Source organism: Podarcis liolepis (genome assembly GCF_965112155.1).
Source record: "Podarcis liolepis genome assembly, chromosome: 4".
Lineage (NCBI taxonomy): Eukaryota > Metazoa > Chordata > Lepidosauria > Squamata > Lacertidae > Podarcis > Podarcis liolepis.
In genome coordinates, this window is record NC_139558.1 from 19,096,233 (window position 1) to 19,122,889 (window position 26,657).

General features: G+C 44.6%; 2 protein-coding genes across 7 annotated transcripts in view; one reads left to right on the forward strand and one right to left on the reverse strand.

The window, feature by feature from the left end:
• Positions 1–15,065, reverse strand: part of LOC310706032 (uncharacterized protein) — a 119,833-nt gene extending 104,768 nt beyond the window's left edge. The window contains exons 1-8 of one of the 6 annotated variants that reach the window (XM_083501356.1): positions 11,156–11,677; positions 10,905–11,021; positions 10,697–10,776; positions 10,459–10,552; positions 10,273–10,356; positions 10,080–10,184; positions 9,636–9,687; positions 8,902–9,420 (exon numbers count right to left, since the gene is read on the reverse strand). In XM_083501356.1, coding sequence (XP_083357482.1) covers positions 9,395–9,420; positions 9,636–9,687; positions 10,080–10,184; positions 10,273–10,356; positions 10,459–10,552; positions 10,697–10,776; positions 10,905–11,021; positions 11,156–11,491 — 894 coding nt within the window. In that variant the 5' untranslated portion in view covers positions 11,492–11,677 and the 3' untranslated portion in view covers positions 8,902–9,394. Of the gene's footprint in view, positions 1–8,901; positions 9,421–9,635; positions 9,688–10,079; positions 10,185–10,272; positions 10,357–10,458; positions 10,553–10,696; positions 10,777–10,904; positions 11,022–11,155; positions 11,678–15,048 lie in introns of those variants that run through there. The other 5 variants (XM_083501357.1, XM_083501359.1, XM_083501355.1 and 2 more) reach the window with 5 other exon arrangements.
• SLITRK1 (SLIT and NTRK like family member 1) overlaps positions 1–26,657 on the forward strand; it is a 590,368-nt gene that overhangs the window by 189,300 nt on the left and 374,411 nt on the right. The gene's annotated exons all lie outside the window — the stretch shown is intronic.

Here is a 26,657-nt window from a genome sequence, read left to right on the forward strand (position 1 = left end):
CCAAACCCGCCCAAGGCTTTATGGATGGGGTCTCTAATTAAGCCACAGTCAGAGGGATGGCTAACACAGGTTCTGTTGATTTCAACATTGCACTCAGTGGGTTCTACTCTGGATATTTAATCACATATTTAGATGCATTTTTTCAGATGTAACAGTAAGTAGAAAACAACTGGTGCCTCCGTGCCTAGTGCAAAAGGAGACTCACTTTATGGAGATGGGGAACATTTTTCTACAATGTAACAACTGTGGATAGGCCTTTAAAAAAGAAGAAAAAGTCAAAGGCAGTTTCATACTGTGCTTAATTTTTCTTCAATATTTTGTTTTTGCAAGAATTGGCTCACTCATTCTCCTATATTTCCCCTCCCCCCTTAGCATTCTCATAACCCTGGCATGGAATCCTCTTTCCTCTAGTGATATTTCATATCTTATTGTGTGTGTGTGTTTTGCATTCAATTAACTTCAACATGCTTTTGCACTGCAGTGTGTGTGTGTTTTAAAAAAACCTTGGCATGCATTATTAATGTTACCTCATCAAAGGCTCCTAGAGAGATCTTTCTATTTTTAAAGAATAAGCAATAGTTATTGCAATTTAAACTGAGATAGAATGGACTGCGGGCGGGGGGGGGGGGAGAGAAAGATGATTGCAAAGAAATCCAGAGGCTAACTGCATCAGGAAACAAAAGGCAATTGTTCATGGCAACTAAGAGTTCTGAAATTCAATTCTTTTCATGGTGGGAATCCATGGTTTAATTAATGGCTACCAGTTATCATCTGCAAAGAGACGGATGGATAAGCATTTCAGGTAGTAGTTTCAAGACAATGGCCTATTCGTTTTCCTGCCCTGCTGTTCAGAAGCAATGCTGAGCAGGTTATTCATGTGTACAATCATTATATATGAAACAACCACCAATATTTCTGTTTCATCCTGCTGAGCAGGTTATTCATGTGTACAATCATTACACATCGAACAACCACCAGTATTTCTGTTTCATCCAGAAATGCCTGCCATAGATAAACAAATCTCAGCCAAACAACCATTTTGGTCAGATGTGGTATGTCTGAAAGGAATATAGGGTGAGAGAGATTTTGAAATCTCTTTAGAGCAGTTCAATGAGTTGTTTATGTTCATGTAACTGATGGCTAATGTGTGTAACCAAGTATGCACACCTCAAGAATGTGCACATCAGCTGAGCATGAAGAGAGAATTGTGTCCATTTCTCAGCCAGTAGTGGTTTTAGTTTCTTCACAAACTAATTGTTGTGTGGAGAATAGGGCAACGGGAGAGGTTGCTCAAAGCTGTGACAGGAAATGAAATGATTTAACCATTGCAGTCAAGGACCTCACACACTTCACATTAAAACCTCAGTCAGAGCTGCATGTTATTGTACATAGCGCACAGCTTGACCCTTACATGTTAAGACAGGTGTGTGAAAAGACTTGCAGGAGTTGTTGCAAGTAGCCAAAGAGGCCATGGCAGCTTGAAACAAGATTAGTCATCACCCTTGTTGGTCAGCAATATTAGCAGGCTGCTTAATTTCAATTCCAATCTATCACCCTGCTATCTTCAGCAGCAGACTAGCATTCGAGCAGGAAAAATGCATGAAAATGGTAACAGGGATGGCTAAGCACCAATCTCATAGACTTGAATTCAGCAAGAAAAAAGATGTTGTTGTTTAGTCATATAGTCGTGTCCGACTCTTTGTGACCCCATGGACCAGAGCACGCCAGGCACTCCTGTCTTCTACTGCCTCCCGCAGTTTAGTCAATCTCATGTTAGTAGCTTCGAGAACACTGTCCAACCATCTCGTCCTCTGACGTCCCCTTCTCCTTGTGCCCTCCATCTTTCCCAACATCAGCGTCTTTTCCAGGGAGTCTTCTCTTCTCATGAGGTGGCCAAAGTATTGGAGCCTCAGCTTCAGGATCTGTCCTTCCAGTGAGCACTCAGGGCTGATTTCCTTCAGAATGGATAGGTTTGATCTTCTTGCAGTCCATGGGACTCTCAAGAGTCTCCTCCAGCACCATAATTCAAAAGCATCAATTCTTCAGTGATCAGCCTTCTTTATGGTCCAGCTCTCACTTCCATATATCACTACTGGGAAAGCCATGCCTTTAACTATATGTACCTTTGTCAGCAAGGTGATGTCTCTGCTTTTTAAGATGCTGTCTAGGTTTGTCATTGCTTTTCTCCCAAGAAGCAGGTGTCTTTTAATTTCGTGACTGCTGTCACCATCGGCAGTGATCATGGAACCCAAGAAAGTAAAATATCTCACTGCCTCTATTTCTTCCCCTTCTATTTGCCAGGAGGTGATGGGACCAGTGTCCACGATCTTAGTTCTTTTGATGTTGAACTTCAGAGCATATTTTGCGCTCTCCTCTTTCACCCTCATTAAAAGGTTCTTTAATTCCTCCTCACTTGCTGCCATCAGGGTTGTGTCATCTGCATATCTGAGGTTGTTGATATTTCTTCCGGCGATCTTAATTCTGGCTTGGGATTCATCCAGTCCAGCCTTTCGCATGATGAATCTGCATATAAGTTCAATAAGCAGGGAGACAATATACAGCCTTGTCTTATTCCTTTTCCCAATTTTGAACCAATTAGTTGTTCCGTATCCAGTTCTAACTGTAGCTTCTTGTCCCACATAGAGATTTCTCAGGAGACAGATGAGGTGATCAGGCACTCCCATTTCTTTAAGAACTTGCCATAGTTTGCTGTGGTCAACACAGTCAAAGGCTTTTGCGTGGTCAATGAAGCAGAAGTAGATTTTTTTTTTTTTTCTGGAAGAAAGGAGTTCTTACTTCACAAATGGATCTAACACTATATATTGGAAGTGATTGGAAGCCCTTGCATAGACAGAGCTTTGGGATGTACCCAGTGCCTTCCAATATGAATGCAACATTAATCAACCCATGCAGACATTAAATCACAAAGGCACAAAGGTCTTTATTATGAATGATAGAAGACAGCGCATCCTGCCTTGCCTATAACCAGAAATGATCTTCTTAAGATATAATCAAGCTCTTCTCAGGTTTTCTAACCCCCTACGGAAAATCAGTTGGGGGAGAGCAATCCTGCCCACCCCATCCTCCAGTTACATTACTTGTCACTCTTCACAAGTCAAAGAAAATAGTTTTTAACAGGGCACTTTATTTACTTCTGCAACATCCTGATGGGATTTGAAAGCCCCGGAAGATCAGGGTTCTAAAAACACGTGAAGTTATCTATTGTGGAAGATGATAGGAGATAGGGTGGTGATGCCCATTTTCCCTCAGGTCAGGGATGAAAACAGCTGAATGACCACTCTGTATAAATAACAGAGGGGAGAGTTATTTGCACTTCAACTGGTCTGACCCAAAATGGCCTCCCAAAATTCATTCCCCTATTTGTAGGCAGCAAAATTGGATGGCGGGATGAGAGAAGCATTTTGCTATTAATATTATTTTTAAGGGAAGGGGTCCTCCGCTTTAGCTCCACACAGTGGCGTAGCGTGGGTTCTCAGCACCCGGGGCAAGGCAAGTAATTTGCGCTCCCTAACCCATGGATTTTAGCACTCGAGTCTCTTCCGCGCCCCCCCCAGATGTTGCGCCAGGTGTGGCAGGCCCCCCCTGCACCCCCACGCTACGCCACTGCTCCCACCACAAGTCTTCAGGACAGCCATCCAAAGGCTGGCGTGGGGAGAAGGTCTCTCCGCCCCACCGCCAGGCTTCGGAGCAGCCTTCCGAAGGCTGGCGGTGGGGCGGAGAGACCTCCTCCCGCCACCAGGCTTCGGAGCAGCCTTCCGAAGGCTGGCGGTGGGGCGGAGAGACCTCCTCCCGCCGCCAGGCTTCGGAGCAGCCTTCCGAAGGCTGGCGGTGGGGCGGAGAGACCTCCTCCCGCCGCCAGGCTTCGGAGCATCCTTCCGAAGCCTGGCAGTGGGGCGGAGAGCCCTCCTCCCGCCGCCAGGCTTCGGAGCAGCCTTCCGAAGGCTGGCGGTGGGGCGGAGAGCCCTCCTCCCGCCACCAGGCTTCGGAGCAGCCTTCCGAAGCCTGGCGGCGGGAGGAGGTCTCTCTGCCCCACCGCCAGGCTTCGGAGGAGGTCCGAGGACAGTGGGGAAGACGCGCTGCACTTCCCCGCTGTCCCGGAGATTTCCCTATGGACTTTTGTCTTGCGAAGGGCCGGCCAAACGCGCCCCCCCCCAATGTTGCGCCCGGTGCGGCCTGCACCCCTGACACCCCCACGCTATGCCACTGGCTCCACTTGTCCTGAAAGCAGCTTGCAGGTACCTGCAGAATTTCTGTGAGGTATAACTGTTTTCAAACTTTTCATCCCAAATGACGTTTTCTCTTAACATAGTGTAAGGTTACCAGATGTCCCTGTTTCCCGGGGACAGTCCCCAGATTTACAAATCAGTCCCCTGATTTGTACCATCTATTTAGCAGGAAGTTGAAAAGTGTCCCTGGGTTCACTGGAAAAAAATCTGGTAACCTTAAATAGTGGGTCACACTGAGTTGTTGTTTTTTTAAAGAAAAGCTCCATACTTTATGTAAAACATAGGCGATCACTATCACAGCAAAGTATTTGCTGAGTGGGAAGGCCTAAGTTAAGGTTACAGTGGTCTAAGAAGGGAAATGGATTGTTAAGAAAGGTGAGGTCTTACCAGCAGGAAAGGTGGACAGCCATATCAGCAGGACACTTCAAATAGTCTGGCTGAATCGTGTCTCAAAATCACTTTGATTTAATATTCTAGCACATTGTAGTTTTGGAGTATATGTCACTGTCCCAGGGGGTCACTTTTGTTTTGTTTTATTTAAAAGAAACCCTTATAGTGGCTATTTTAGGAAGTAGCCATCTTGGGTTCACGTGCACACAGCAAGCAATTGTTTATTTCATTTGCAATCTAACTCATTTTTTAATCTTGCACAGATGCCTTCAAAATAACATATGAGCATCGTTAAAATCCCACCAGGAGTTACAAGGTCAACTACCAGTGTTGATGACAGTGTGGTAGCCACCTTAATACAATTGTCCCTAAATGACATGAAGAAGAACAATTCAAAATACTGGCTGGAGAAGTTCTGAGTGTGAGACAATATTTCCTAACAATAAATCACTTTTACTAATAAAGGCATACTACAACAGTTTAGCAAGGTTCTTAGAAACTCTAGCAGATATTTAAATGTCCGTGGATGCCTTTTCACATATGTTCAATATGGCTTAGCAATTCATTATACTCAAAAACAATATATATTTATTGTTATCCTTGTTTAACCAGTTCAAGTTTCAGTTTACTTTAGTCATCTAATAACTGTTAACTCAACAACGTAGCTGTCATAAATCTCATTTTTCTCTAAACATCTAAAATATTTTCTCGTTAGCTTCCAGTGCCTTATAATTGCAATAAAATGAAAAGTTTCAATCACTTCAAAAAGTTCATAACATTGTTCACAGTGTCCCAAAAGTAGTTCATAGGACTCATTAAGCTCATGCATTTTTAATTCAGCCAAATTAGATTTAGTTCATTTAATATCACCCTGGTTTCAACAGAAGTCCAACAACAGTCAAGGCATTTAAAAACTACTGTACTTTTGAAGTACAAAAAGCAACTTAGGTTTATGCAACTTAGTTAGTTCCAGCAAATCATGTACGTTTACTCTTGCAATTTAGTTTCATAATTCGGTTTACCTCATGCTCTTTATAGGCAATAAAATAATTCAACTGCACTCCCTTTTCAAAATTAGGTGGTTGTTTTTTTGAGTGGAGGAGTATCAAGATCCAAAATTTTTGCCATCACTTACTATTATATCACATTCATAGTTGTCAGCATTTCCATTTTTTAAAGGGATATTCCCTTATTCTGAATAGAATTTCTCACAAGAAAAGGGAAAAGTTGACAGCTATGATCATATTTCTGAAAAATTCAGGCCTCACACCAAAACAATATGCCACCAATTTTTTCATCCGGGCCTCAGGCCTGCTGGGTAAGACCACACTGCTTTAGGAAACTGATAGGAAACTACCATGCTCAGATAACTGGGGCTCTTCACCTCCTCTTTCCCTCTTTTTTTTAAAAAAAAAAAATATTAAAGGGGGTGGGAATGTGCTCCCACAAAAAAGGCTCAAATGCTTTTCCAGGAAACTGGAAGGTGTTCCTTAAACCACCCTGCCTCTTGACACTGCCTCTTGTTATGTTGCACACCTGCTAAAAGACATACGCAAGCTCCCTGATGCCCAACTCAAACCTCTTGAGGTGTGGTCAAGAACTTTGAATGTCTCAATGCACCACAGTCTTGTTCCTATTGGCCCAGAGTTAGTGGTTGTAGACTGTGTTAAAGAGTGTTAAAGAGGTTAGAGATTTAGCCTATTCAGAATCATTCAGGTTTTAAGAGAGACCAATAACAGTCCTCGCCAAATAAGTCCAGACCTTTCAAGGCTAGTTCTCTGAGGTGCAAGCAAGGTCTTTGAATGCCCTGATGCTCTACAACAGGCATCCCCACACTTGGCCCTCCAGCTGTTTTGGGACTACAATTCCCATCATCCCTGAACACTGGTCCTGTTAGCTAGGGATGATGGAAGTTGTAGTCCCAAAACAGCTGGAGGGCCAAATTTGGGGATGCCTGCTCTACAACCTTGCTCCTTTGTCAGCCAGAAACTAAAGGCACTAAAGAGCTTCTACATCAGCCTAGCCTTGCTGAGAATTAGCAGCCACACAGTACAGTGTTACCTCGGGGTAAGAACTCAATTCGTTCCGGAGGTCCATACTTAACCTGAAACTGTTCTTAACCTGAGGTACCACTTTAGCTAATAGGGCCTCCCGCTGCCTCCGTGTTACCGCTGCATGATTTATCTTCTCATCCTGAAGCAAAGTTCTTAACCCGAGGTACTATTTCTGGGTTAGTGGAGTCTGTAACCTGAAGTGCCTGTCACCCGAGGAACCACTATATGTGCATGCACATAATGCCACTCTCTCAGCCTCTCCCTCTGCCCCCACCCGTAAATGAAATCCTACTCATTTATGGTGGCTGGGGAAACCCAGCCAGATGGGTGAGGTATAAATAAATTATTATTATTATTATTATTATTATTATTATTATTATTATTAAGATCTCCTCAAGGTCAGGTGGGAATAGCAATGCTTCCAGTACCCGCAGAGACAGTTGTTGTTCGTTTACAAATATATATAATTGTATAAATTTACAGATAGCACCAGTAACATAAATAGATGTCTTTAAAGCCTAATATTTTCTGTATTTGAATTACAATATTACAAACAGTATCTCTTCCTGCCAACGCCCCTCTTTGCGGCTCCTGCCCTCAACCACACAACCTCCTGGCTCATCTTTCGATCTTTTTAAGATCCCAGTGCTTTCCAACGAGCCATGTCTCCTCTTGACCAGCCACCAAGCCAGACACAATTTGCAGCAATTTGCTTCCTTATGCTATATATCATTTGTGGGTGCTATCCTTTCTCCCCTTCACATCTTTTCTGGGAACTCAGGTGAAAGCATGAGGTCACAGCCCAAAGCCAGGCTTCTCAGTACCATTAGCCTGTGTGGAACTGTTGTGCAAGGCCCTCAGTCAACTGCTCTGAATCAGCAGGTGGGCAGGGGTTAGGAATAGACATGCATTCCAGGTGTGCTGGGTGTGGCCAGGCACACCCCAAGGTCTCAAGGAAGAAGAAGAAGCGGTTTTGAGTTTTAATTTAATTGTGTGATATGCTGATTTGCGTACCAAGCCTCTATGAAATCATCTGTGTGTGCTGAATTATCTTGACAATCCACTCCAATTTATTTCTCTCCTTAATAAAGGGAGATCGGGTGAGAGATAAGAGGGAGGAGCAAGAATTTGGTATTTTGTGTCTTATTTGTGTAAAGTTTGTTCATGTGAAAAGATTAGCTTGATTAATAAAAGTCGTCATTTATGACTACGTATTCAAACAATGTTCACCTTTAAAATAAAATTAAAAGGTGCACTTCAGGTAAACTCAAAACAGGAACAGATTTATTTAAGTTTAGATAATATTTAGTAGGAACATAAGAGTCCATCTGTATGGACCAATGCTGCATCTAGCCCAGTATCCCACAGAGCAAGGGGAGCACACCCCGCCACGGGGATTCAAACCACCGACCTTTTGATCGGCAAGTCCTAGGCACTGAGGCTTTAACCCACTGTGTGGAGCCTCTCTGCTGCCTCCCCATCGGTTGTAGGGCGGCTGAGGGAGAGGCGGAGGCAGATGCAAGTCCCACACTGCCGTTTCAGGCAGTGCGGAGCCTGCAGGCCCCCAAGCCACCATGTCACTCCCAGGAGAGACGTGTGGCTCAGGCATGCTGCAGGCCCCATGGTAAGTGCCGGCCGTGTTTCATTACATTTGTTGACTGAACTAAAAAGTTTTTTGAGCTCAATTTTTTAAAAAAACATAACCCCCTCTTATTTTTTTATTTTGTCACCCCCCTCAGTGATGACACCCCAACCCCTTTCCTCCGCCACTGGCTCTTCTTGGTTTCTAGGTAAGCTCTTTAAGAGTGAGGGAGTATCCGCACTGGTGGTTGTTTCTTGCAGTTCCACTCACACAGCACCTCAGCATCCTGCACTCCACATCAACAGCAGGCTGCAAAATAGCAAAATTAAGTAAAAAAAAAAAATCATTCATAATAAATTCCCGCTGTGAAAAAAAGGTTTTAAGTGCTTATGCTCACAATGTTAAGTAAATAAACCAGAAAATAACACTTGCAGCTGTAAGTATCTTATTTTTCCTTCTTTTAATAATTTCAATGGGGGGGGGGGCTGACAAGAAATTTTCCACATCGGGTACCACCTAACCTTGCTACGCCATTGCCCCCCCCCCCTCAGCTTATCAGTCAGGCTCTGAGTCCAAAGCCAGCCCCTCTCCTTGCCCCTTTTCAATGGAAGACAATAACACAATGAAATTCAGAACAATAACAATTTATTGCATGTTTATTCAAAATCAATTAAAAACTATTTCGTTTAAGTAGTGCAAGAAAATCGATCAGCTTGATCCAGTGACACCAGAGAGAGGCATTTTCACTTGGAAGATGCAGTGAGCTTTTTTTTCTCCTGCTCTGGACGGTAGGACTCGAACCAATGGCTTCAGGATACAACAAAGGAGATTCCGACTGAACATTGTTCAACAGAGGAATGGACTCCCCTGTAAGGTGATGCACTCTCCTTCCTTGCAGAGATTAGATGGCCATCTGTCATGGATTCTTTCTTTCTTTCTTTCTTTCTTCCTTCCTTCCTTCCTTCCTTCCTTCCTTCCTTCCTTTCTTCCTTCCTTTCTTCCTTGTTCTGCCCAATCTCAGTCCATATTTCATGGCTGCTTAAATCATCTGTCCCCCTCCTGATTCTTAGCGCCTCTTCTTCTCCCAGTCTTTAGCCAGTTGATTCCTTCAAGGAGGAAAATCATAATTCTTCAATGATGATGTCATCTGGATGGAAAAGAATGAAAAAGAGAGAAAATCTGTTCAGTTCTCTCCGCTTCTTGTAGCTGGAGTCAGTCTGGGTGCTGCCCTCCCAGGGCAGGTGGGAAAGGCCTGCCAGGCAGGGAGCAGGTCCTGCAGGACTCCCAGCAAGAAGACCTGGGAGGTGTGTCTTGGGCAAACAAGGGACAGGGAGTTCACTGTCCCCAAGGTGTGGGGATTACCTTCTTTCAGATTATTTCTGAAGCACGCCAGCTCCGGCCGAATCACTTTGTTCTGCAGAGGAAAGACAAATCTGAGTCAGTTGACATTATGAACCCCACCCTGGATGGGTGTAAGAGAAGCAGCCCCACCCAGGAAGGATGGAAGCAACCAATGAACTAGATAAATAGGTACCACTCCGGCGGGAAGGTAAACGGCGTTTCCGTGCGCTGCTCTGGTTTGCCAGGAGCAGCTTAGTCATGCTGGCCACATGACCCGGAAGCTGTATGCTGGCTCCCTCGGCCAATAAAGCGAGATGAGCACCGCGACCCCAGAGTCGGTCACGACTGGACCTAATGGTCAGGGGTCCCTTTACCTTTAGGGGGTTGGACTCGATGGCCCTTGTGGTCTCTTCCAACTCTATGATTCTATGATTCTAACTGAAAACAGGAAGGCAAAATACTTACTCTTAGGTTTGGGAATCTTCGTGAAAGGGCCAGCAGCAGGGATATACTGCTGGCCCCTAATTTCCTTTGCTCTTCATTCCCCAAAAGGGCATAATATCGGAGGTCCTGCAGGATGAAAGAAATGGGACAGTTAGTTGGGTAAGGGACAGGGGGGCAACCCTAAAACCACTCCTGATGCTATCAGGATACCTACGGTAAGCAATTGGAGAAAGGTTTTAGTATTGGGGGCTTCTAGGAGGAGACCCCCCAGCAGGCTTTGAAATGGCCTCTTCAGTTCCTGTGGGAAAAGAGAGAAGAGAGGTTGAGTGCTGCTGGGTTAAATTTTGGAAGAGTGTAAAAAGAAGAAAGAGCCAAAGAGAAGTTAAAGCAGAGGACATACCTCTTTGTCCTCCTCTGCACTCCCCAGAACTGCCTCCGCTGTTCTATGGAGGATTTCACTCACCATAGAGAGGCTGAAGTGGGGTCTCATAAAACTGGAGAGAGAAAGGGAAGGGGTTAGACACTGCCTCCTCCAAGTCTCCCTTGACCCTTCTCCCTCCTGCCAGACTTGCCCAACCAAAGCTCCCCCTGGAGTTCTTTCCCCCTGCAGCCCTGCCCACCCCAAAGATCCCACTCACCTCAATTGCAGGAGGGCCTCGAAGGCCAGGGCCAGGCTCAGGGGGCGATCCCTGAAGTACTCCAAGTGCCTGAGGATGTTCTAGAAGAGAGCAGAGGAGGAAAGTCAGCTCCTTCCAGGAGTCTCCAGAGGACGGCTCCAACCCCAAACGCCAGCCCCTCTCTGCCCCTCCCTCCCCATGGGGGTCCCTCACACCACCCATCACTCACCAGAATGGCTTTGGCAGTCTCCTCCTTGGAGTACTTCAGGGTTCGGAGCCCCCTGAGCCGAGCTGCCTGGCAGTCCTGGATGATGCCCAGAAGCTGGAGCTGATCTTTGTCCAGCAGCTGAAAGGCAAAAATCAGGCTGTCAGTTCCTTGTAGGAGGAGGGCTCCTCCACATCTGAGAGTGCAGAGTGGAGTGCAAGAGGGGGGCAGGTCTGAGGGATCCCCTCCCTGCTCTTGCTTTATCCAATACTCACCGCAACGGAAGGGATGTGGATTCCCAGCACATCTGCAAAGTGAAGGACATGGGTACAGGTGAGTTCCTCCCTGAGCCCTTGCAAGGCTTTTCCAAGAGTTTTCTCCTGGATTCCAAGTCCTACTACAGGAGAAGGACACCCCAGGCCTTGGGAGCCAATCCTGCCCTCCTGCTCCCAGAACATGGCTCCCCAGGGAAGATGCCCCTCTGACAACTGCCTTGCCCCACAGCCCAGCCCCCTGCTTCCTCCAACAGACCCCACAAAATGGGGTGGTTGCTGGGGGTGGTAGTTGGGTTTCCAGATGCTGTCGCAGATAGGCGGGTTGGATCCAGCCATCTGGCTCTGTGCATCTTTTTACTAGATGCCCCCCCAGCCCACTCCTGCCCTCCTCCATCTCCAAAAGGAGGGCCACTTGCTCACCCGACACCGCAGGCTGCTCCAGGACTTCTAGGGGTGCCACCTTCTTGCAGCTGATCAGGCGCCTTAAGCGCCTGAACCTAGAAGAGATGAGCAGAGAGAGCGACTCAGAAGCCGGTAGTCCCAATTCAGGGTGTGTGTGTGAGAGAGAGAGGTGGGGCCTCTGGCCCAATTCCTGCCATCTCTCTGCAGTTCTGTGACCTGAAAGGGCATCGGCAGAGCTGGAAAGAGGCAGCCCAGAGCACAAATGGCTGGCAGAGAGAGAAAGGAGGCCCCAAGTGCTATGGGTTCAAGAGCTCCAACCCAAAGGAAAGACAAGCATTGCCAGCTGTTAAAGGGCTGCTCTGCCTTGTCTTCTTAGGACTGTCACAGGAAACCCACCCCCAATCATTCAGTTTGTACAAACTTCACACTCTCACACTCACACACTACATATGCTACGCTTCTGTTATAAATCCATAGAAAATCAACCATACATCGGATTTGCACTGTTCCACTTTTATTTTACTCCATGAAGGAAGGACTACAAAATGGGGAAGGTTTGATACAGGGCAGCCATAATCCCTTGAGCATACCAGCACATACACAGGAGCCCTGCCCAGTTGCTATGCCAATCCTGATGGTCCTAGACAGAAGACCATCAAGATCACAAAGAACTTGCATATGGGAGTGGATTCAGCACAGACTGGAACAAAGGACAATGATCAGCTCTTCCCTCTGGGGGCAGGAAACTGCAAACTCCCCTCTGTCACCTGGAAAGTACTCATGGGGAGGGGGAAAGGGGGAACCAGCCAGGTGACAGGACACTCAGGTTACCACCACAACTCCTCCCTCAACCCCTCCTTTCTGTGATGTAGGTGTGATGTATCTGAGGGGTGGTCTTAGGTTACACCCCTTCTGTGATGTATGTATGATGTTTCTGGGGATGGTCTTGATCTACAGGGTGGCAATTCCAAAAGTCTTTATAAGGCCTTGCACACCATTTTTCTGGGTCCCTCCTCTCTCCCGCAGGTGAGGGGAGCACCCTGTTGCAACAGATCAATAAAGGCCAAGCCTACAGGCTGCTGTTTTGCTCCAGGTTATCCTGGTTGGTGTCTTTGTTTTTGTCCAAGGGAGCCCTCTGATTTTTCCGTTAACAGTTTGGTGGCCATGCTCAGGGACTCTTGGTTCTCCTGTGAAGGTGAGGGGGGAGATAGAGGGGATCGGGCGCCACTGGGCAACCTTAGCCCAGGGATCCTTTTTCCTCTCCCTGCCTCCTCTTTGCGGGCGGTAATCAATCGTCACCAGAAAGCTCAACCAGGGGAGCAAAGGCAAGGTCAAGCCGGCCAAAGAAAAGGATCCCGGGATCCACAAGGGACATTCAAGGACATGAGTATGGTTTGAAGTTAGTACATTGGGGGGGGGGTGGAAGAATAATGTCTCCATGGCAGCTGAATTTTTCTTTTTTCCTCTCCTTGACGTCTTCTCTCGGAGCGTGGCCGGAAGCGTCCTGGAAGTCCTTCTCTCTCTCTCTCCTGATTCCCTTCTTCGGAGCGTGACCAAAGGGATCATGGAAAATCTCTTTTTTTCTCTCCTTGACATCTTCTCTCGGAGCGTGGCCGGAAGCGTCCTGGAAGTCCTTCTCTCTCCCTCTCCTGATTCCCTTCTTCGGAGCGTGACCAAAGCGATCGTGGAAAATCTCTTTTTTCTCTCCTTGACACCTTCTCTCGGAGCGTGGCCGGAAGGGTCGTGGAAAATCTCTCTCTCTCTCTCTGTCATTTGCTTCCTTTCAAACCTTTGTCTTCTCGGACCCCAATCTGGCACTGCACTGTGCAAGCGTCCAGTAGGGAATTCGGACATAGTTCTAAGGTCAGGCAGGAGGCTGTCGTGGACGGTAGAGTGGGAGGTTCGGAAAGAAGACGGGGCCCCGTACTAGGATTAGTTTTGTGAGCAGCGCTGAGTGAATTCCGGATCCGTGGTTTTTCCGGGTTAAGAGACCCGTGGTTTCCAGGCTAGTTGCCTGTGGTTTTAGCTGTAGGCAGGGATTGCCTTTGGATTTCTACTAGCCTTCTCCGGTCCGATCCGTCAGTGTTTTGCCCAGAAAGGGCCGAGAGGGGCACTTGAGTGTTAGACTGAATAATACAGTGGTGCCCCGCAAGACGAAATTAATTCGTTCCGCAAGTTTTGTCGTCTAGCGAATTTTTCGTCTTGCGAATCACGAAATCCCATAGGAATGCATTGAAAATCAATTAATGCGTTCCTATGGTCAAAAAAAGTCCAAACAAAGCCAAATTTGGTACAACAACAGTTTATTAACTGCTCTTTAAAGTCACACATACTGTAAAGAGCAGTTCAAAAACTGAAGGGAAAATAAATTAACTTTATAAACAAAACATGTCTTTGTTTTTAGACAAAGGAAACAAAGTCGTGAGACGTTTTCGTCTTGCGAAACAAGCCCATAGGGAAATTCGTCTTGTGAGGCAAATCGAAAACGGAAAAACCTTTCGTCTAGCGAGTTTTTTGTCTTGCGAGGCATTCGTCTTGCGAGGTACCACTGTACTGATAGGATATTCTTTTCTCTTCCCCTTCCTCTTTGTCCCTCTCTTGTATCTCTGTTTATGTATCTCCTTGTGTAGCTTGTTATCGAGCAACCCCCTCTCGGTATTAAAGGGAAATGGGAGCTCACTCTTCTAAACACCCTAGCTGGACTCTTCCTGGCAACAAAGCTTCCGTGAAGCCTTTTTGCCCCAGAGAGGATTCTGATACGCCCCTCCAGTTTGTCATCTCCAACTGGGCAAATAAAATAAATTAAAATAAAGGAACAAAATGGTCTTTCCAAGTACAAATCGCGAGACTGTTGTAACTTTTAGTGGGTGGCTTAGGCCCACCACCTGGAACCCAGGGCACAGCAGCCACCTCAGGGATCCTTCAACAAAATTAGGGTGTGAACCCTTAAGGAGAACTGAGCACATCAAATTTGTGTTGTTAAACTATAACCTAAAGCTAGAACATGAAACCGTAAACTTAATGGTGCTCAGAAGGCAGTAGATATAATAATAACCCAGCCTGAGAGCCCACGCATTAGAGATCTTATGACACCTTTTAAGTTACAAATAATCTGTTTTCATTTATTAAATCAGTTTTTCCATGATGTCTATGAAATTATTCGAAGCACAAACAAACATTGTTTGTGGAATGGTATTTGTTTACCTTTTTATCAGATAGCACATGGTGAATTTTAAGCTTTTTCCCCATTGTTTTCCCATTTTTTCAGTCCAGTAGTAATCTGTGCGTTTTTGATAATATCTTTGTATTATTGGTTGGTGTCTTTGTTTTTGTCCAAGGGAGCCCTCAGATTTTTCCGTTAACAGGACAGCCCTGCCCTTCCTGGTGAGGGAGGAGACCCTGGTCCCTGGAGGAGCTAAAGCTGTGGAGGGGACCCAGGACTCACACTCCGCCCCCAGGGGACCAAGAGAAAGCAAAGGAATGGTACTTACAGCCGGCACATCGTCTTGATGAAAAATCCCCCACCCCCCTATCTAAGCTAACTACCTAGCTGAAATTCCCACCCAAGCCTGGTCCCAAACTCTGATCCCACCCCCACTCCCAAACCCAGCCCTAACCTAACCCCAAACCTAACCCCCACCCTAACCCTACACTTACCCCTAACTATTCTTCTATAAACAAAAGAAATATATTCAAAAATGTGCACAAATGCTCGCAAATGCGCACAAATATGCGCAAATACGCACAAATGCGTGCAAACACACACAAATGTGCACAAATACACACAAATATGCGCGAATACGCACGAATGCGCACAAATACGTGCAAATGTGCACAAATATGCACAAATGTGTGCAAATGCACACAAATATGCGCAAATACGCACAAATGTGTGCAAACACACACAAATGTGCACAAATACACACAATTATGCGCAAATACGCACGAATGCGCACAAATACGTGCAAATGCGCACAAATATGCACAAATGTGTGCAAATGCACACAAATATGCGCAAATACGCACAAATGCGTGCAAACACACTCAAATGTGCACAAATACACACAAATATGCGCGAATACGCACGAATGCGCACAAATACGTGCAAATGCGCACAAATGCGCACAAATGTGCACAAATGTGCACAAATGTGCACAAATGCGCACAAATATGCAAAAAATAAGAAATAAGAAATAAAAGAAATAAAAAATAAAAAAATAAAAAATAAAAAAATAAAAAATAAAAAAATAATAATAAATAAATAAAAAATAAAAAATAAAAAAATAAAAAATAAAAATAAAAAAGTAAAAAGTAAAAGTAAAAAATAAAAGTGTTAAAATAAAAAAGGTAAAATAAAAAATAAAATAAAAATAAATAAAATAAAATGAATCAAATAAAAGTATTAAATAAAATAAAAAGAAAAATCGCAAGCAAACCTCTCCTCTTCTACAACCACCACCACCACCACCACCACTACCTCTCTCTCCTGACTCTCCTCACTAACCCACAATGGCCGCCTGCAAGTCAGAGGCTTTTAAGGGAAGAGCAAGAGATGTCACAAAGGAGGGCAGGTCCTTGTCACCACGGCAACCCCTCCACCTGGACCTGGCCCCTCCTGAGAGGTGATGCTTCTCTGTCAAAACTTGGAGGCACCTTCTGTTCTGCCTGCAGCTGGGCTGTATCTTCTATCCACAGATTCACATCAGCATTTCACGTCCTTCTTGCTGCAGCCCCATTTCCAAAGGGAGACCACCCCCACATCCTTCAAAGCAGGCTAGGGGTCTCCATAGCGCAGCATTGGACCATCTGCTTTGCATGCAGACGTTCTGTCCTGGGAATGTTCCCCCCCCCCCATTCAAAACCCTGGATAGCTGCTGCCAGTCAGCGCAGGCTAGTTGAAGAAGGATATTGAGCAGCTGGAAGGTGAGCAGAGGAGGGCGACCAGGATGGTGAAGGGTCTGGAAACCAAGCCTGATGAGGAACAGTTGAGACAGCTGGGTATGTTTAGCCTGGAGAAGAGGAGAGAGGAAAGCCATCTTCCAATATCTGAGGGCTGCAAGAGGGAGCAAGCTTGTTTTCTGCTGCTCCCGAGGGGAGGGCAGGAGAGGACATTCGGACTAAACATTAGCAAGAACATTCTGACGGTAAGACTCTCTGGGACGGTGGTGGACTCTCCTTCCTTGGAGGCTTTTAAGCAGAGGTTGGATGCCAATCTGCGAGGGATTCAGCTGCAATTTGGGGAGTGCATGGCACTGGCCTACTTTACAGGGTTGTTGTAACCACACAAGGCTGTTGAGCATCTGAAAGTGCCTGACAAATGTTGAGCCTTCCATTTCATTGTGGGGAACAGCAAGTCAGGAGGCATCCCTCAACTTCCGTTTCTTCTCTCTCCTGCAGCCAAAGGGGCCGGGCTGGATTACCAAATAGGCAGAGTAGGCACTGGCCTATGGGCCCCACACTTTTTAGGGGTCCCGTGACAATGGATCAAAATAAGATTGATTTGATCTTGAAAGAAAACAACAATCAAGCTTTCTTAGTTCAAGGTTATTCCAGTATGTGCACGAGGCCTGCCCCCCTGCCCAGATTTTGGCTGCCAAGGGGCCTCCACAGAGTTTAATCCAGCAGGGCACTGCCCCACAAACAGCCCAGTATATCTGAAGGAGCGTCACCACCCCCATCGTTCAGCTCCATCTCCACCCACTGAGGTCCAGCTCCGAGGGTCTTTTGGCAGTTCCCTCACTGTGAGAAGTATTCCCTGGTTACAGGGAACCAGACAGAGGGCCTTCTCGGTAGTGGCACCCATCCTGTGGAACGCCCTCCCATCAGATGTCAAGGAAATAAACAACTGTCTGACTTTTAGAAAACATCTGAAGCAATTTCCCCAAATACTTTCGTATGCTATTTTCACTAACCAATACAACACTAGGCACATTTTACTTGGAAAACTGCACTGAAAAACCTGAAAATGTGCAAATTATAAAGTATAGCTGCTTTGGAGCTTGCACTTTGGTGAGAAGTACGTATTAGGCACTTTCTCATTGAAATGCAACCAAAGTTGAGTTCTCCCTCCATGATAAGGTGGTATGAACACTATAATTATATGTCCCAATTTCAGTCTCATGCAAAAATATTTCAGGCCATATACAGCCATGATGGGCAAAAGAAACAATGGTTAGTACAGTAATATAATATAATATAATATAATATAATATAATATAATATAATATAATATAATATAATATAATATAGCAGTCATCTGAACCTGTCTCTGGCAGTAATCAGGACTCACAGACACCTTGTAAGGCAGGGAACAGAAGTAAAGAAAAACATTGCAGTAAATATGTCAGCCAAGCAGTTTGGACTCCTAAAGTTTATGTTGCCATGGAAGCCAAATGCAACATTTGGTATATCCAAACTGGCTTTTGGCAGCCAACACAGCCAGAAGTACAATAAACCTGTAATTCGTCAGGATGTCTGCCTTCACTAGGTGCATCACAACAGCTTCTGAGCTACAAATCTCCCTCTTTGGCTGTTTGCGCTTCTTCCTGAGAGAGAGGGGGGGTCTTACAGTTAATTTCAAAGGCAATTAAAGTTCAAAGATTTACCGTGGAGATGGGGGTCTCCTCCAGATGTTGCCAGCTTACTACTAGCATCAGTCCCAGCTGGCATGGCCAACAGACAGGGATGATGGAAACTATGGTCCCAAGCAACCAGAAAACCAAGGAGACAGCACTGACAGTAAAAGATGCTAGCTGCTTGAGGAAAGATTTCATTCAGGCCTGACACATTTCAGAGTACGGTCAAACCTTGGTTCCCGAACAGCTTAGTTGCTGAACAAATTGCCTCCCGAATGCAGCAAACCTGGAAGTAAGTGTTCCGGTTTGCGAGCTTTTTTTGGAAGCCAAACGTCCGACGCAGCTTCCGCTTGAGTGCAGGAAGCTCCTGCAGCCAATTGGAAGCTGCGCCTTTGTTTTCGAATGGTTTCGGGAGTCGAACGGACTCCCGGAACGGATTAAGTTCGAGAACCACGGTACCACTGTCATCATCATAAACTTTATTGCACTAGCCAAAGGCCATGGCATCATTCACAAAGGAAACAAAAAGAAAAACAACAATAACCATAAAAACACCAGGCACTGCAAATACAATAAACCACAGTCACATCTCCTAAAAATTATTTGTTGCATACAATAGAATAGCAGGGGGTTCTCAGATAGAATGTGCCAGCTTAAATGTCTGAATCACCTTTGCAATTGGCCGCTATTTTATCTGGTTCTTTTCTCCAGATCAACGTGAGGGAAATGTACAGGTATGTTGTAATGCGGGGAGTCCTAAATTTCCCCTTAAAAAGTCCCACAAGTGACATATGCATTAAGCCCCACAAGGCTGCATTCTTGCTTATGAGTAAGCCACACTGAATAGGATCAGGCTTGCTTCTGAGAAAATATGCAGGGAATTTCAATCACATGATTATATCTGGGCTTTACATATAAGGTTTGTGTTGCAGCATTAAATTTGATCTCACTCTGGCTCCATGAGAAAGAATCAAAGGGTTCCCCTCTCATTTCAAAACTATAAATGCACATTACTGAATACTGGCTGACATCTTCTGGTAAACTTGGGGAATACTTTCCAAACATTAAAAGTAAAGCAAAAAATGAGAGCTGTATATTATTTTACTGACCTAGTCATTGCTCGAAAGGTGGGGGGAACCATTAAGTCCAATGGGACTTATTCTCAAGTGGAACTGTATAGGATTGTAGCATTGGTATATATTATGACAGTACCTTATTGCTAAGCTTTTCCAGGCATTATGTGTTCAAGATAGCTTCCCTAACTGCTAAAACACTAACACAATACCAGAAGCGTTTTAGAACAACTTCATTTTCAATTTAATTTGAATTGGCACTGTTTAGAAATCTTCAGCATTTGATTCTCCATAGTGTAAACCAGTCCTTAGTTGCAACTGAAGCATGGGTCCAAGAGATTCCTATACAGTGGTACCTCGGGTTACATATGCTTTAGGTTACAGACTCCACTAACCCAGAAGTAGTACCTTGGGTTAAGAACTTTACCTCAGGATGAGAACAGAAATTGTGTGCCTGAGGAGCGGCAGCAGCGGGAGGCCCCATTAGCTAAAGTGGTACCTCAGATTAAGTATGGTTTCAGGTTAAGAACGGACCTCCGGAACGAATTAAGTTCTTAACCAGAGGTACGTCCGGAACGAATTAAGTTCTTAACCAGAGGTACCACCGTAAGTGTCAGGAAGTGAGCGAGTGAGAGGCAATGGAGGAGAAACTTCAGCACTGCTTTCAAACAGTGCAGGAAGAGGAGTATTTAAAACTGAAAACTCAAATATTTCATTGAAGGAAACGAAGATGCACATTATTATTGCACTTGCCACTTCCCTTATTACACATTGCTAGAGGCTTCTACCTGCTAGGTGTGCTGAATAGTTGTTGCTCAGTAAAAGGCTGGCCTTGTTGTTTAGTCGTTTAGTCGTGTCCGACTCTTTGTGACCCCATGGACCAGAGCACGCCAGGCACTCCTGTCTTCCACTGACTCCCGCAGTTTTTTTCAAACTCATGTTAGTGAACACTGTCCAACCATCTCATCCTCTGTCGTCCCCTTCTCCTTGTGCCCTCCATCTTTCCCAACATCAGGGTCTTTTCCAGGGAGTCTTCTCTTCTCATGAGGTGACCAAAATATTGGAGCCTCAGGAACCGGCAAGCCACTCCAGTGTCCCTGCCAAGAAAACACCATTGACAAAGGCTGGCCTATACTGGCTTTATTGAGGTAAATTAGATGGTAGGATGGCATGAATTGTGTCATACGTGTGTGTGTGTGTGTGTGTGTGTGTTCATGTGCATCCTTCCCCTCAAAAACAAAAACAAAACACTTTCCCCAGAAGTTTCCCCATGTGTTTAGTACAAAATGTGTTTAGTACATATTTTAGTACAAAATGGATTATTTATGGGGGAAATTTATTATATAGCCTGTCTTCTCCTTTTCTCTCCTGTTTCTGCTATCTCCTGCAGTGTGGAAATCTAAACTGTAATCCCCTCAGGGTTTGTATTCTTTATTTGTTTTTCTATAGTAGAATGATGTGTCTTAGATGAAATAACAAGAACAAATATAATTTACAGGTAACATGGTTATTTTCATACATCTCAAGATGGCACATAGATGTCAGGACAGTGGAACAGGCCTTCTCAATTCCCTTTTAGACGTGTGAACCCTTTGCTCCATGAATGAATGGTTTCCCCTCACCCCTTACTGTCCCCCCCCCCATTGCTTATTTTAATTTTAATTCCATCAGGCTTTTATTTTACACACTAGGCTGTGCTTTTCCGCTCGGCTTTAACTTCAGATCCTAACTCCTTGATCAATGATTAATATATATATATTAATTATTATAATTATTTAAAATGTTAATTTTAAATGAATCATAGCCCAGTATTTTTTAACTCGGTTTCACCTAGAAATGCCCTTGGAAACCGCGCCCTATCCTGAACTGACAGACAGCGATGCTTGAGAGTTTCCTGCATGCACTTATTTACACAACCTTGACCATTATAAAATCTCTACGCAGATTGATGGGATCTGTTGTGCTCCTGTTTGCTGCAGTTTAATTAATCACTCCCTTCTCTCCGAGGCCTGAGATTCAGATCATTGTGCCAAGGTTTGTTTTAAAGTTGCAGTACTGCTTGGGCGTCTGTGGCTCGTTTCTTTCAATTAATTCAGTTGCCGTGCAGGCCTTGCACTCTGTCATCTGCATCTGTGTGTGTGTGTGTGTGTGTGTGTGTGTCTGTTTGGACTATTTCTGTCTGCAGGAAAAAAGTGCAATCAGGTGAAGCTGTTTCCTTCATTTGGAAATCCCTAGGAGAGAATTAAAGGAGTGTTTTAATATTTTACTATGGGCCAGGAACATCTGTGAAGATCCAATTTGATGACTGCTGGACCAACGGAGTGGAAATGTGTTTTGTCAGTACCTGCCGGCTAGGATAGTTTTCTCAGCTGCTTTTCCCATTGTTAATCTTTTGGCAATCACGTTCTGTGTCACTGAGTGGTCAGGTCACAACTCAGAGTTTCTCCTTTCGATTTAATAAGCATACAAGACATGCGTGGCAACAAGGAAATCCTGCCTAACGCCCCAGCTGGAAAGAGTCAAGAAAGGGAAATGGATTTGCTTAGCTGAAAGCTAATTCCCAAAAGGTGTGTCACAGCAGCACTAGAAACGCAAAAAGAGAGAAGAGGCTTTTTGTAATACTCCTACTATAATGAATGTAACATTACTTGGACCTCCTATCTTGCAGTATCATAGCCAGTATCACCCAAAAATGTATAGGCAGTACACATATAAGAGTAATTCTTAGTGTACTAAAAAGGTGACCAGGATATGTCTGGACCTTCTTTTCTGTGTCTCAGGGATCTTGGACCACAGGAAAGTCTTGGACTGGAGGATGATTATATATCGTGTTAAGGGGGAGGAAGGGACCATTTTTGATATTTAGTAAATTTTTGGAATGTATTTGGTAAAATGTGGCAGAATCCTTGAAACTCCATCAGTCCTCTGGCCACCATTTTGGATTCCCCTCAATTCCCCATTCAAAATGTTGGTTTGAGAAAAACAAAAAACAACAACCCCGGTATCTCCTAGTGGTAGCCACTCCTGTATATATTTATTTTTTTAAAAAAATGCATCACCATTTCCCCCTTCATAATGGCATATTTGGGAACATCTAAAATTGGAGCTGCTAGTCTGTTGATGCTCTGGTATATTTCATTACCTGAAGGAGACCTTATGCAAAATATGAAAGGTGGAAGACAGCTGGTCCCAGCTTCACCCCCAACCTCTAATTCTGTCCAGTGGCTTGAAAGTTCATCCAAGCTATAATTTGGGTTCGTTTTGCAATGACACAAGCACAAGAACATGCCTTGATGGATCAGATGAAAGGCCCATCTAACCCAATTTTATGTGTAAAGTAATATAAAATCAGACCATAACACGATGAAGAACATTTCATTAGCCTTTCCTTTCTAAGATGCCTCACAGATTACCTAGCTTTTCTACTGGAGAACACAGATTAATTGTCTGTTAATAGTATAAGACAATATGTGACTGGCCACTTCCAGAGGAAGATTCAGTTTCAGTCAGAATGTAATGAATGGAGAAATGTGCTTCCCAAGCACGGCAAAAGCTAGATTGTCAGTGGCCACAACCACTGACAACTCACTGTGGGACCAACTTAAAAGTCAGGTTGGATAAAGTCAGGCTAGATCTTCAATAATATCCTCAAGCTTTGTCCCCTCAGAAGAAAGCTGCTTGGACTTGGAGGAGCTATGATCAAATCCACAGACTGGCTCTAGGGGTCCTGGGGGGCTTGTTGCCCCTGGACATGGCAATTGATAGTGACTGGAACACATTGGAAATAATTCTGGAGATGAGCCCTCAAAATTAGACGAGGGGTTGGGGCTACCACCTCAGGGAGAGGTGACGACTCATTGGCTCTTGAAGCACAAGTGTTGCTTCAGAAATTCTTCTTTGGGTTGGTCCCTGAACCCGTTATTTCTCTATCTTCTGTCCTATCCTCAGACTTTAGGGTATGTTTGTGTCTGTATCCATCCATCTTGAGTTATGGCAAGTCAAGAGTAGATGGGTCTTGGGTCTACTTTCTGGTCCTTCATACACTCTACATCAGGCATAGGCAAACTCCGGCCCTCCAGATGTTTGGGACTAGAATTTCCATCATCTCTGGCCACTGCTCCTGTTAGCTAGGGATGATGGGAGTTGTAGTCCCAAACATCTGGAGGGCCAGAGTTTGCCTATGCCTGCTCTACATGTATAGGTCTGCAACAAAGATATTCTCACACCATCCACTCCTATGGGTCATCAGAAAACTTTGGGATGGATACAGATTATTCTTCTGTTCTTTATTTCTCCTCTAGTGCCCAAACTGATTCTTCAGTAAGATGCTATTTATATACGGGCATCTAGGACTATGTCATTTCAGGCTATGCTTCTATTCAGGTCTCACTTACTTTGCCTGACACACTGTTGTGGTTCATAAGTTATATCTCATTTGCATAGCATCTGGATCATAATGCAGGGGGAGGGGCATATTGCATGCATTGACTTGGCATCTGTGTCCTACCATGAAAATCTGCAATGAGGACTATGCCTTTTGAGAAACAAAATCTCACTGTTCTTTGTTGCAATAATACATCAGAGTATATCGGTCTATCTAGATAGTTTTCTCACTTGACATTTAACAAACTTCCATGACATATTGCTTGCTGCTAAACAGAAGCATCTCAGATCATAGAAAGTAATTTTTTTATTAAAAAAAAACCCAAAACCCTTAAGATGACAGCTCTGATACAGTTAAGAAGTCTCTAAGAAACTAATTATCATTATTACAGAGAATTGTAAATGGTAACTAACAATTAAACTGAACCTTCCAATAGAAATGCTAGTGATCTCATGGGGCAATTATTATAGCTGAAAGGAAACTAATGAACATTTCTTCATCACATTGTAGTGACATAATTATGTGCCTTAGTGTAGCTCTAAGAATTGAGAGCACCAGTACTTTCATTGGAATGTTTTCATATATTTAAATCTTCTATATAAAAGTTATTCATTGGTGTATATACCATATTTTTTTTGCTCTATAGGATGCACCCGACTATAAGACGCAACTTGTTTTAGCGGGGGAGAACAAGAAAAAAAAATTCTCTCCCTCTCTGCTCAGCGCCCCTTCAGCGAAGCGGCAGGAGAAACGGAGCCCCTTCCATTTCTCCTCTCGCTTCGCTAAAGGGGCGCTGCTCTCCCTCTCTGCTGAAGCCAGGAGAGCAAAAGGAACCCGAAGCCTCCACAGTGCTCTGGAGGCTTCAATGGCTATCCCTGAAGCCTGGAAAGCGAGAGGGGTGAGTGTGCACCGACCCCTCTCGCTCTCCAGGCTTCAGCGAAAGCAACGCGAAGCCAAGGAGCATGGAGGGAGCGCTCCCTCTGCGCTTCGGAGGCTTCGCGTTGCTATCGCTGAAGCCAAGGAGCCTGCATTCGCTCCATAGGATGCACACACATTTCTCCTTAATTTTTGGAGAGGAAAAAGTGCGTCCTATAGAGCGAAAAATACGGTAAGTATTTGGAAGCTTCATAGAATCATAGAACTGTACATTTGGAAGGGATCGAAGGAATCAGTTAGTCCAACCCCTGAAATGCAGGAATCTCAACTAAAGCATCCAGGATAGATGGCTATACAACATTTGCTTAAAAACATCACCTATCTTTAGAAATCTGGTGCACTTCAAAGCACCAGCGTGGGCACACATCCCAGCAGACCTTGTCACAGGAATGTCCCTGCAAGAAAATGTGAAGGAAAGAAAAAGAAATGAGCGTTTCTGGAAGCTCTGTGTTTTGCTATTTATCATTGTGAAACCAAATATTTCTTCTGCACTAGCAGGTGCATCTGCCGTGGCTGACAGTTTGAGTTCCTTGTTGATTGAGGAGAAGGCTGGTTTCGTCCTTGCCTTTCACCTAGGACTGACACAGATCAATCGCTCCAGTGTACAGGCAGTCCAGGAGAATCTCACTCCACAGCAAATAATGATTTACATAATCAGAATGAATGTGCCACACTTCACAATTTAGGGTAAGTTAGCTGTGCTTGGTTCCCATTGAAATCAGCAGTTGCTCCATTGATTTCAACAGGACCTAGGTTCAACAATCTGGATCCAAACCTTAGGATACAAAAGTATTTTAAATTGTCTAGTGTGAACTGCTCTAAACCTTCCTCCCAGGTACCAAAGATCACCAGGAAGTCTTTTATCTTCAAAGACTCCAGGTGAGTAGAGCAACCAGACCAAGATTAGAGCTTTTCTCATCATGGTATCCCCTCTGTAGCAAGGATTTATAAAATCTTCACTGGGCAATATCACATGAAAGTTCTGTGTTCGGTGTCCATGCCAATACCAGCTTTCCTGCTAAGGTAATATCTCACAGCCCTTCCTTTCATCTATCTCACCTTTCGTGGCTCCTTAGGGAAGATGCTTGCCCATTCCTTTTCTCCTTCCCACGCTGTCCTCCCTGTTTTCTCTCTTCACTTTCCTTGTCCCCTTCCACCATATGCATGCCTCCCTTTCTAAGAGCCTCTCTCACCAGCAAGTCTTCTTATCTCCACTCCTTTTCCTCTAACCTCCCCCTCTCCAGTACCTCTCCCAGGCACACTAACAGTTGCCTTTTTAATCTGCTTCTGATTGTGTACCTCTCTTTCCTCCTGGGACCTTGCTGCACCCATTCTGGCACATCCCACTTTCTCGGAGCAAAATATGAAGCTCTCAGAGTGCCTGGCATGCCCTGGTAGTTCCTTACATTGTTTAGTTTAGTGGGTCTATATAGGAAGGAAGGAAGGAAGGAAGGAAGGAAGGAAGGAAGGAAGGAAGGAAGGAAGGAAGGAAGGAAGGAAACATTTTCACAACTTGAGAAGATACCTGGTTGATCAGACCAAAAATCACTTGGGTAGCAATTTGTTTTCAACAGTGGCCTTAATGCCTCTAATCAGGGCATTAAGGCAATCATTCTATTCTTTTATCTTTGCCCAGAATCTGGTATTCAAAGGCACACTACTTCTCAACATGGAGTTTTCATTTAGTTAGTATTTCTGATAGTTGTTGATAGGTAGCCTCCATGAATAGCCACTAGAAGCTATCATGTATTGAATACAAACATCCCACAAACAGAAGACCCCATTTTCAATCCCCATCACCTCCAGGTAGGGCTGAGAGACATTCCTGTCTGAAATCTTGGAGAGCCACTGTCCCTTTATAATGAGCTACATGGACCAATGGTCTAATTCAGCATCGGATAGCTCCCTATGTTTCTATATATTCTCCTTTTGTCAGTTATATATTTGGTCACCTCTTGAACACAGGGATTGCTGCTGGCCGGTAACTGCCACGTGGTCCACCGCTTGTAAATCCAGATTTCACAAAGTAATAGTATTGGGTTGCTAATTTTATTGAATGACCTTACACTCAACGGTTGTGCACCTGACAACATTTGCATAAATGTATATGCGGATTCAAAAGGCAGTTTAGA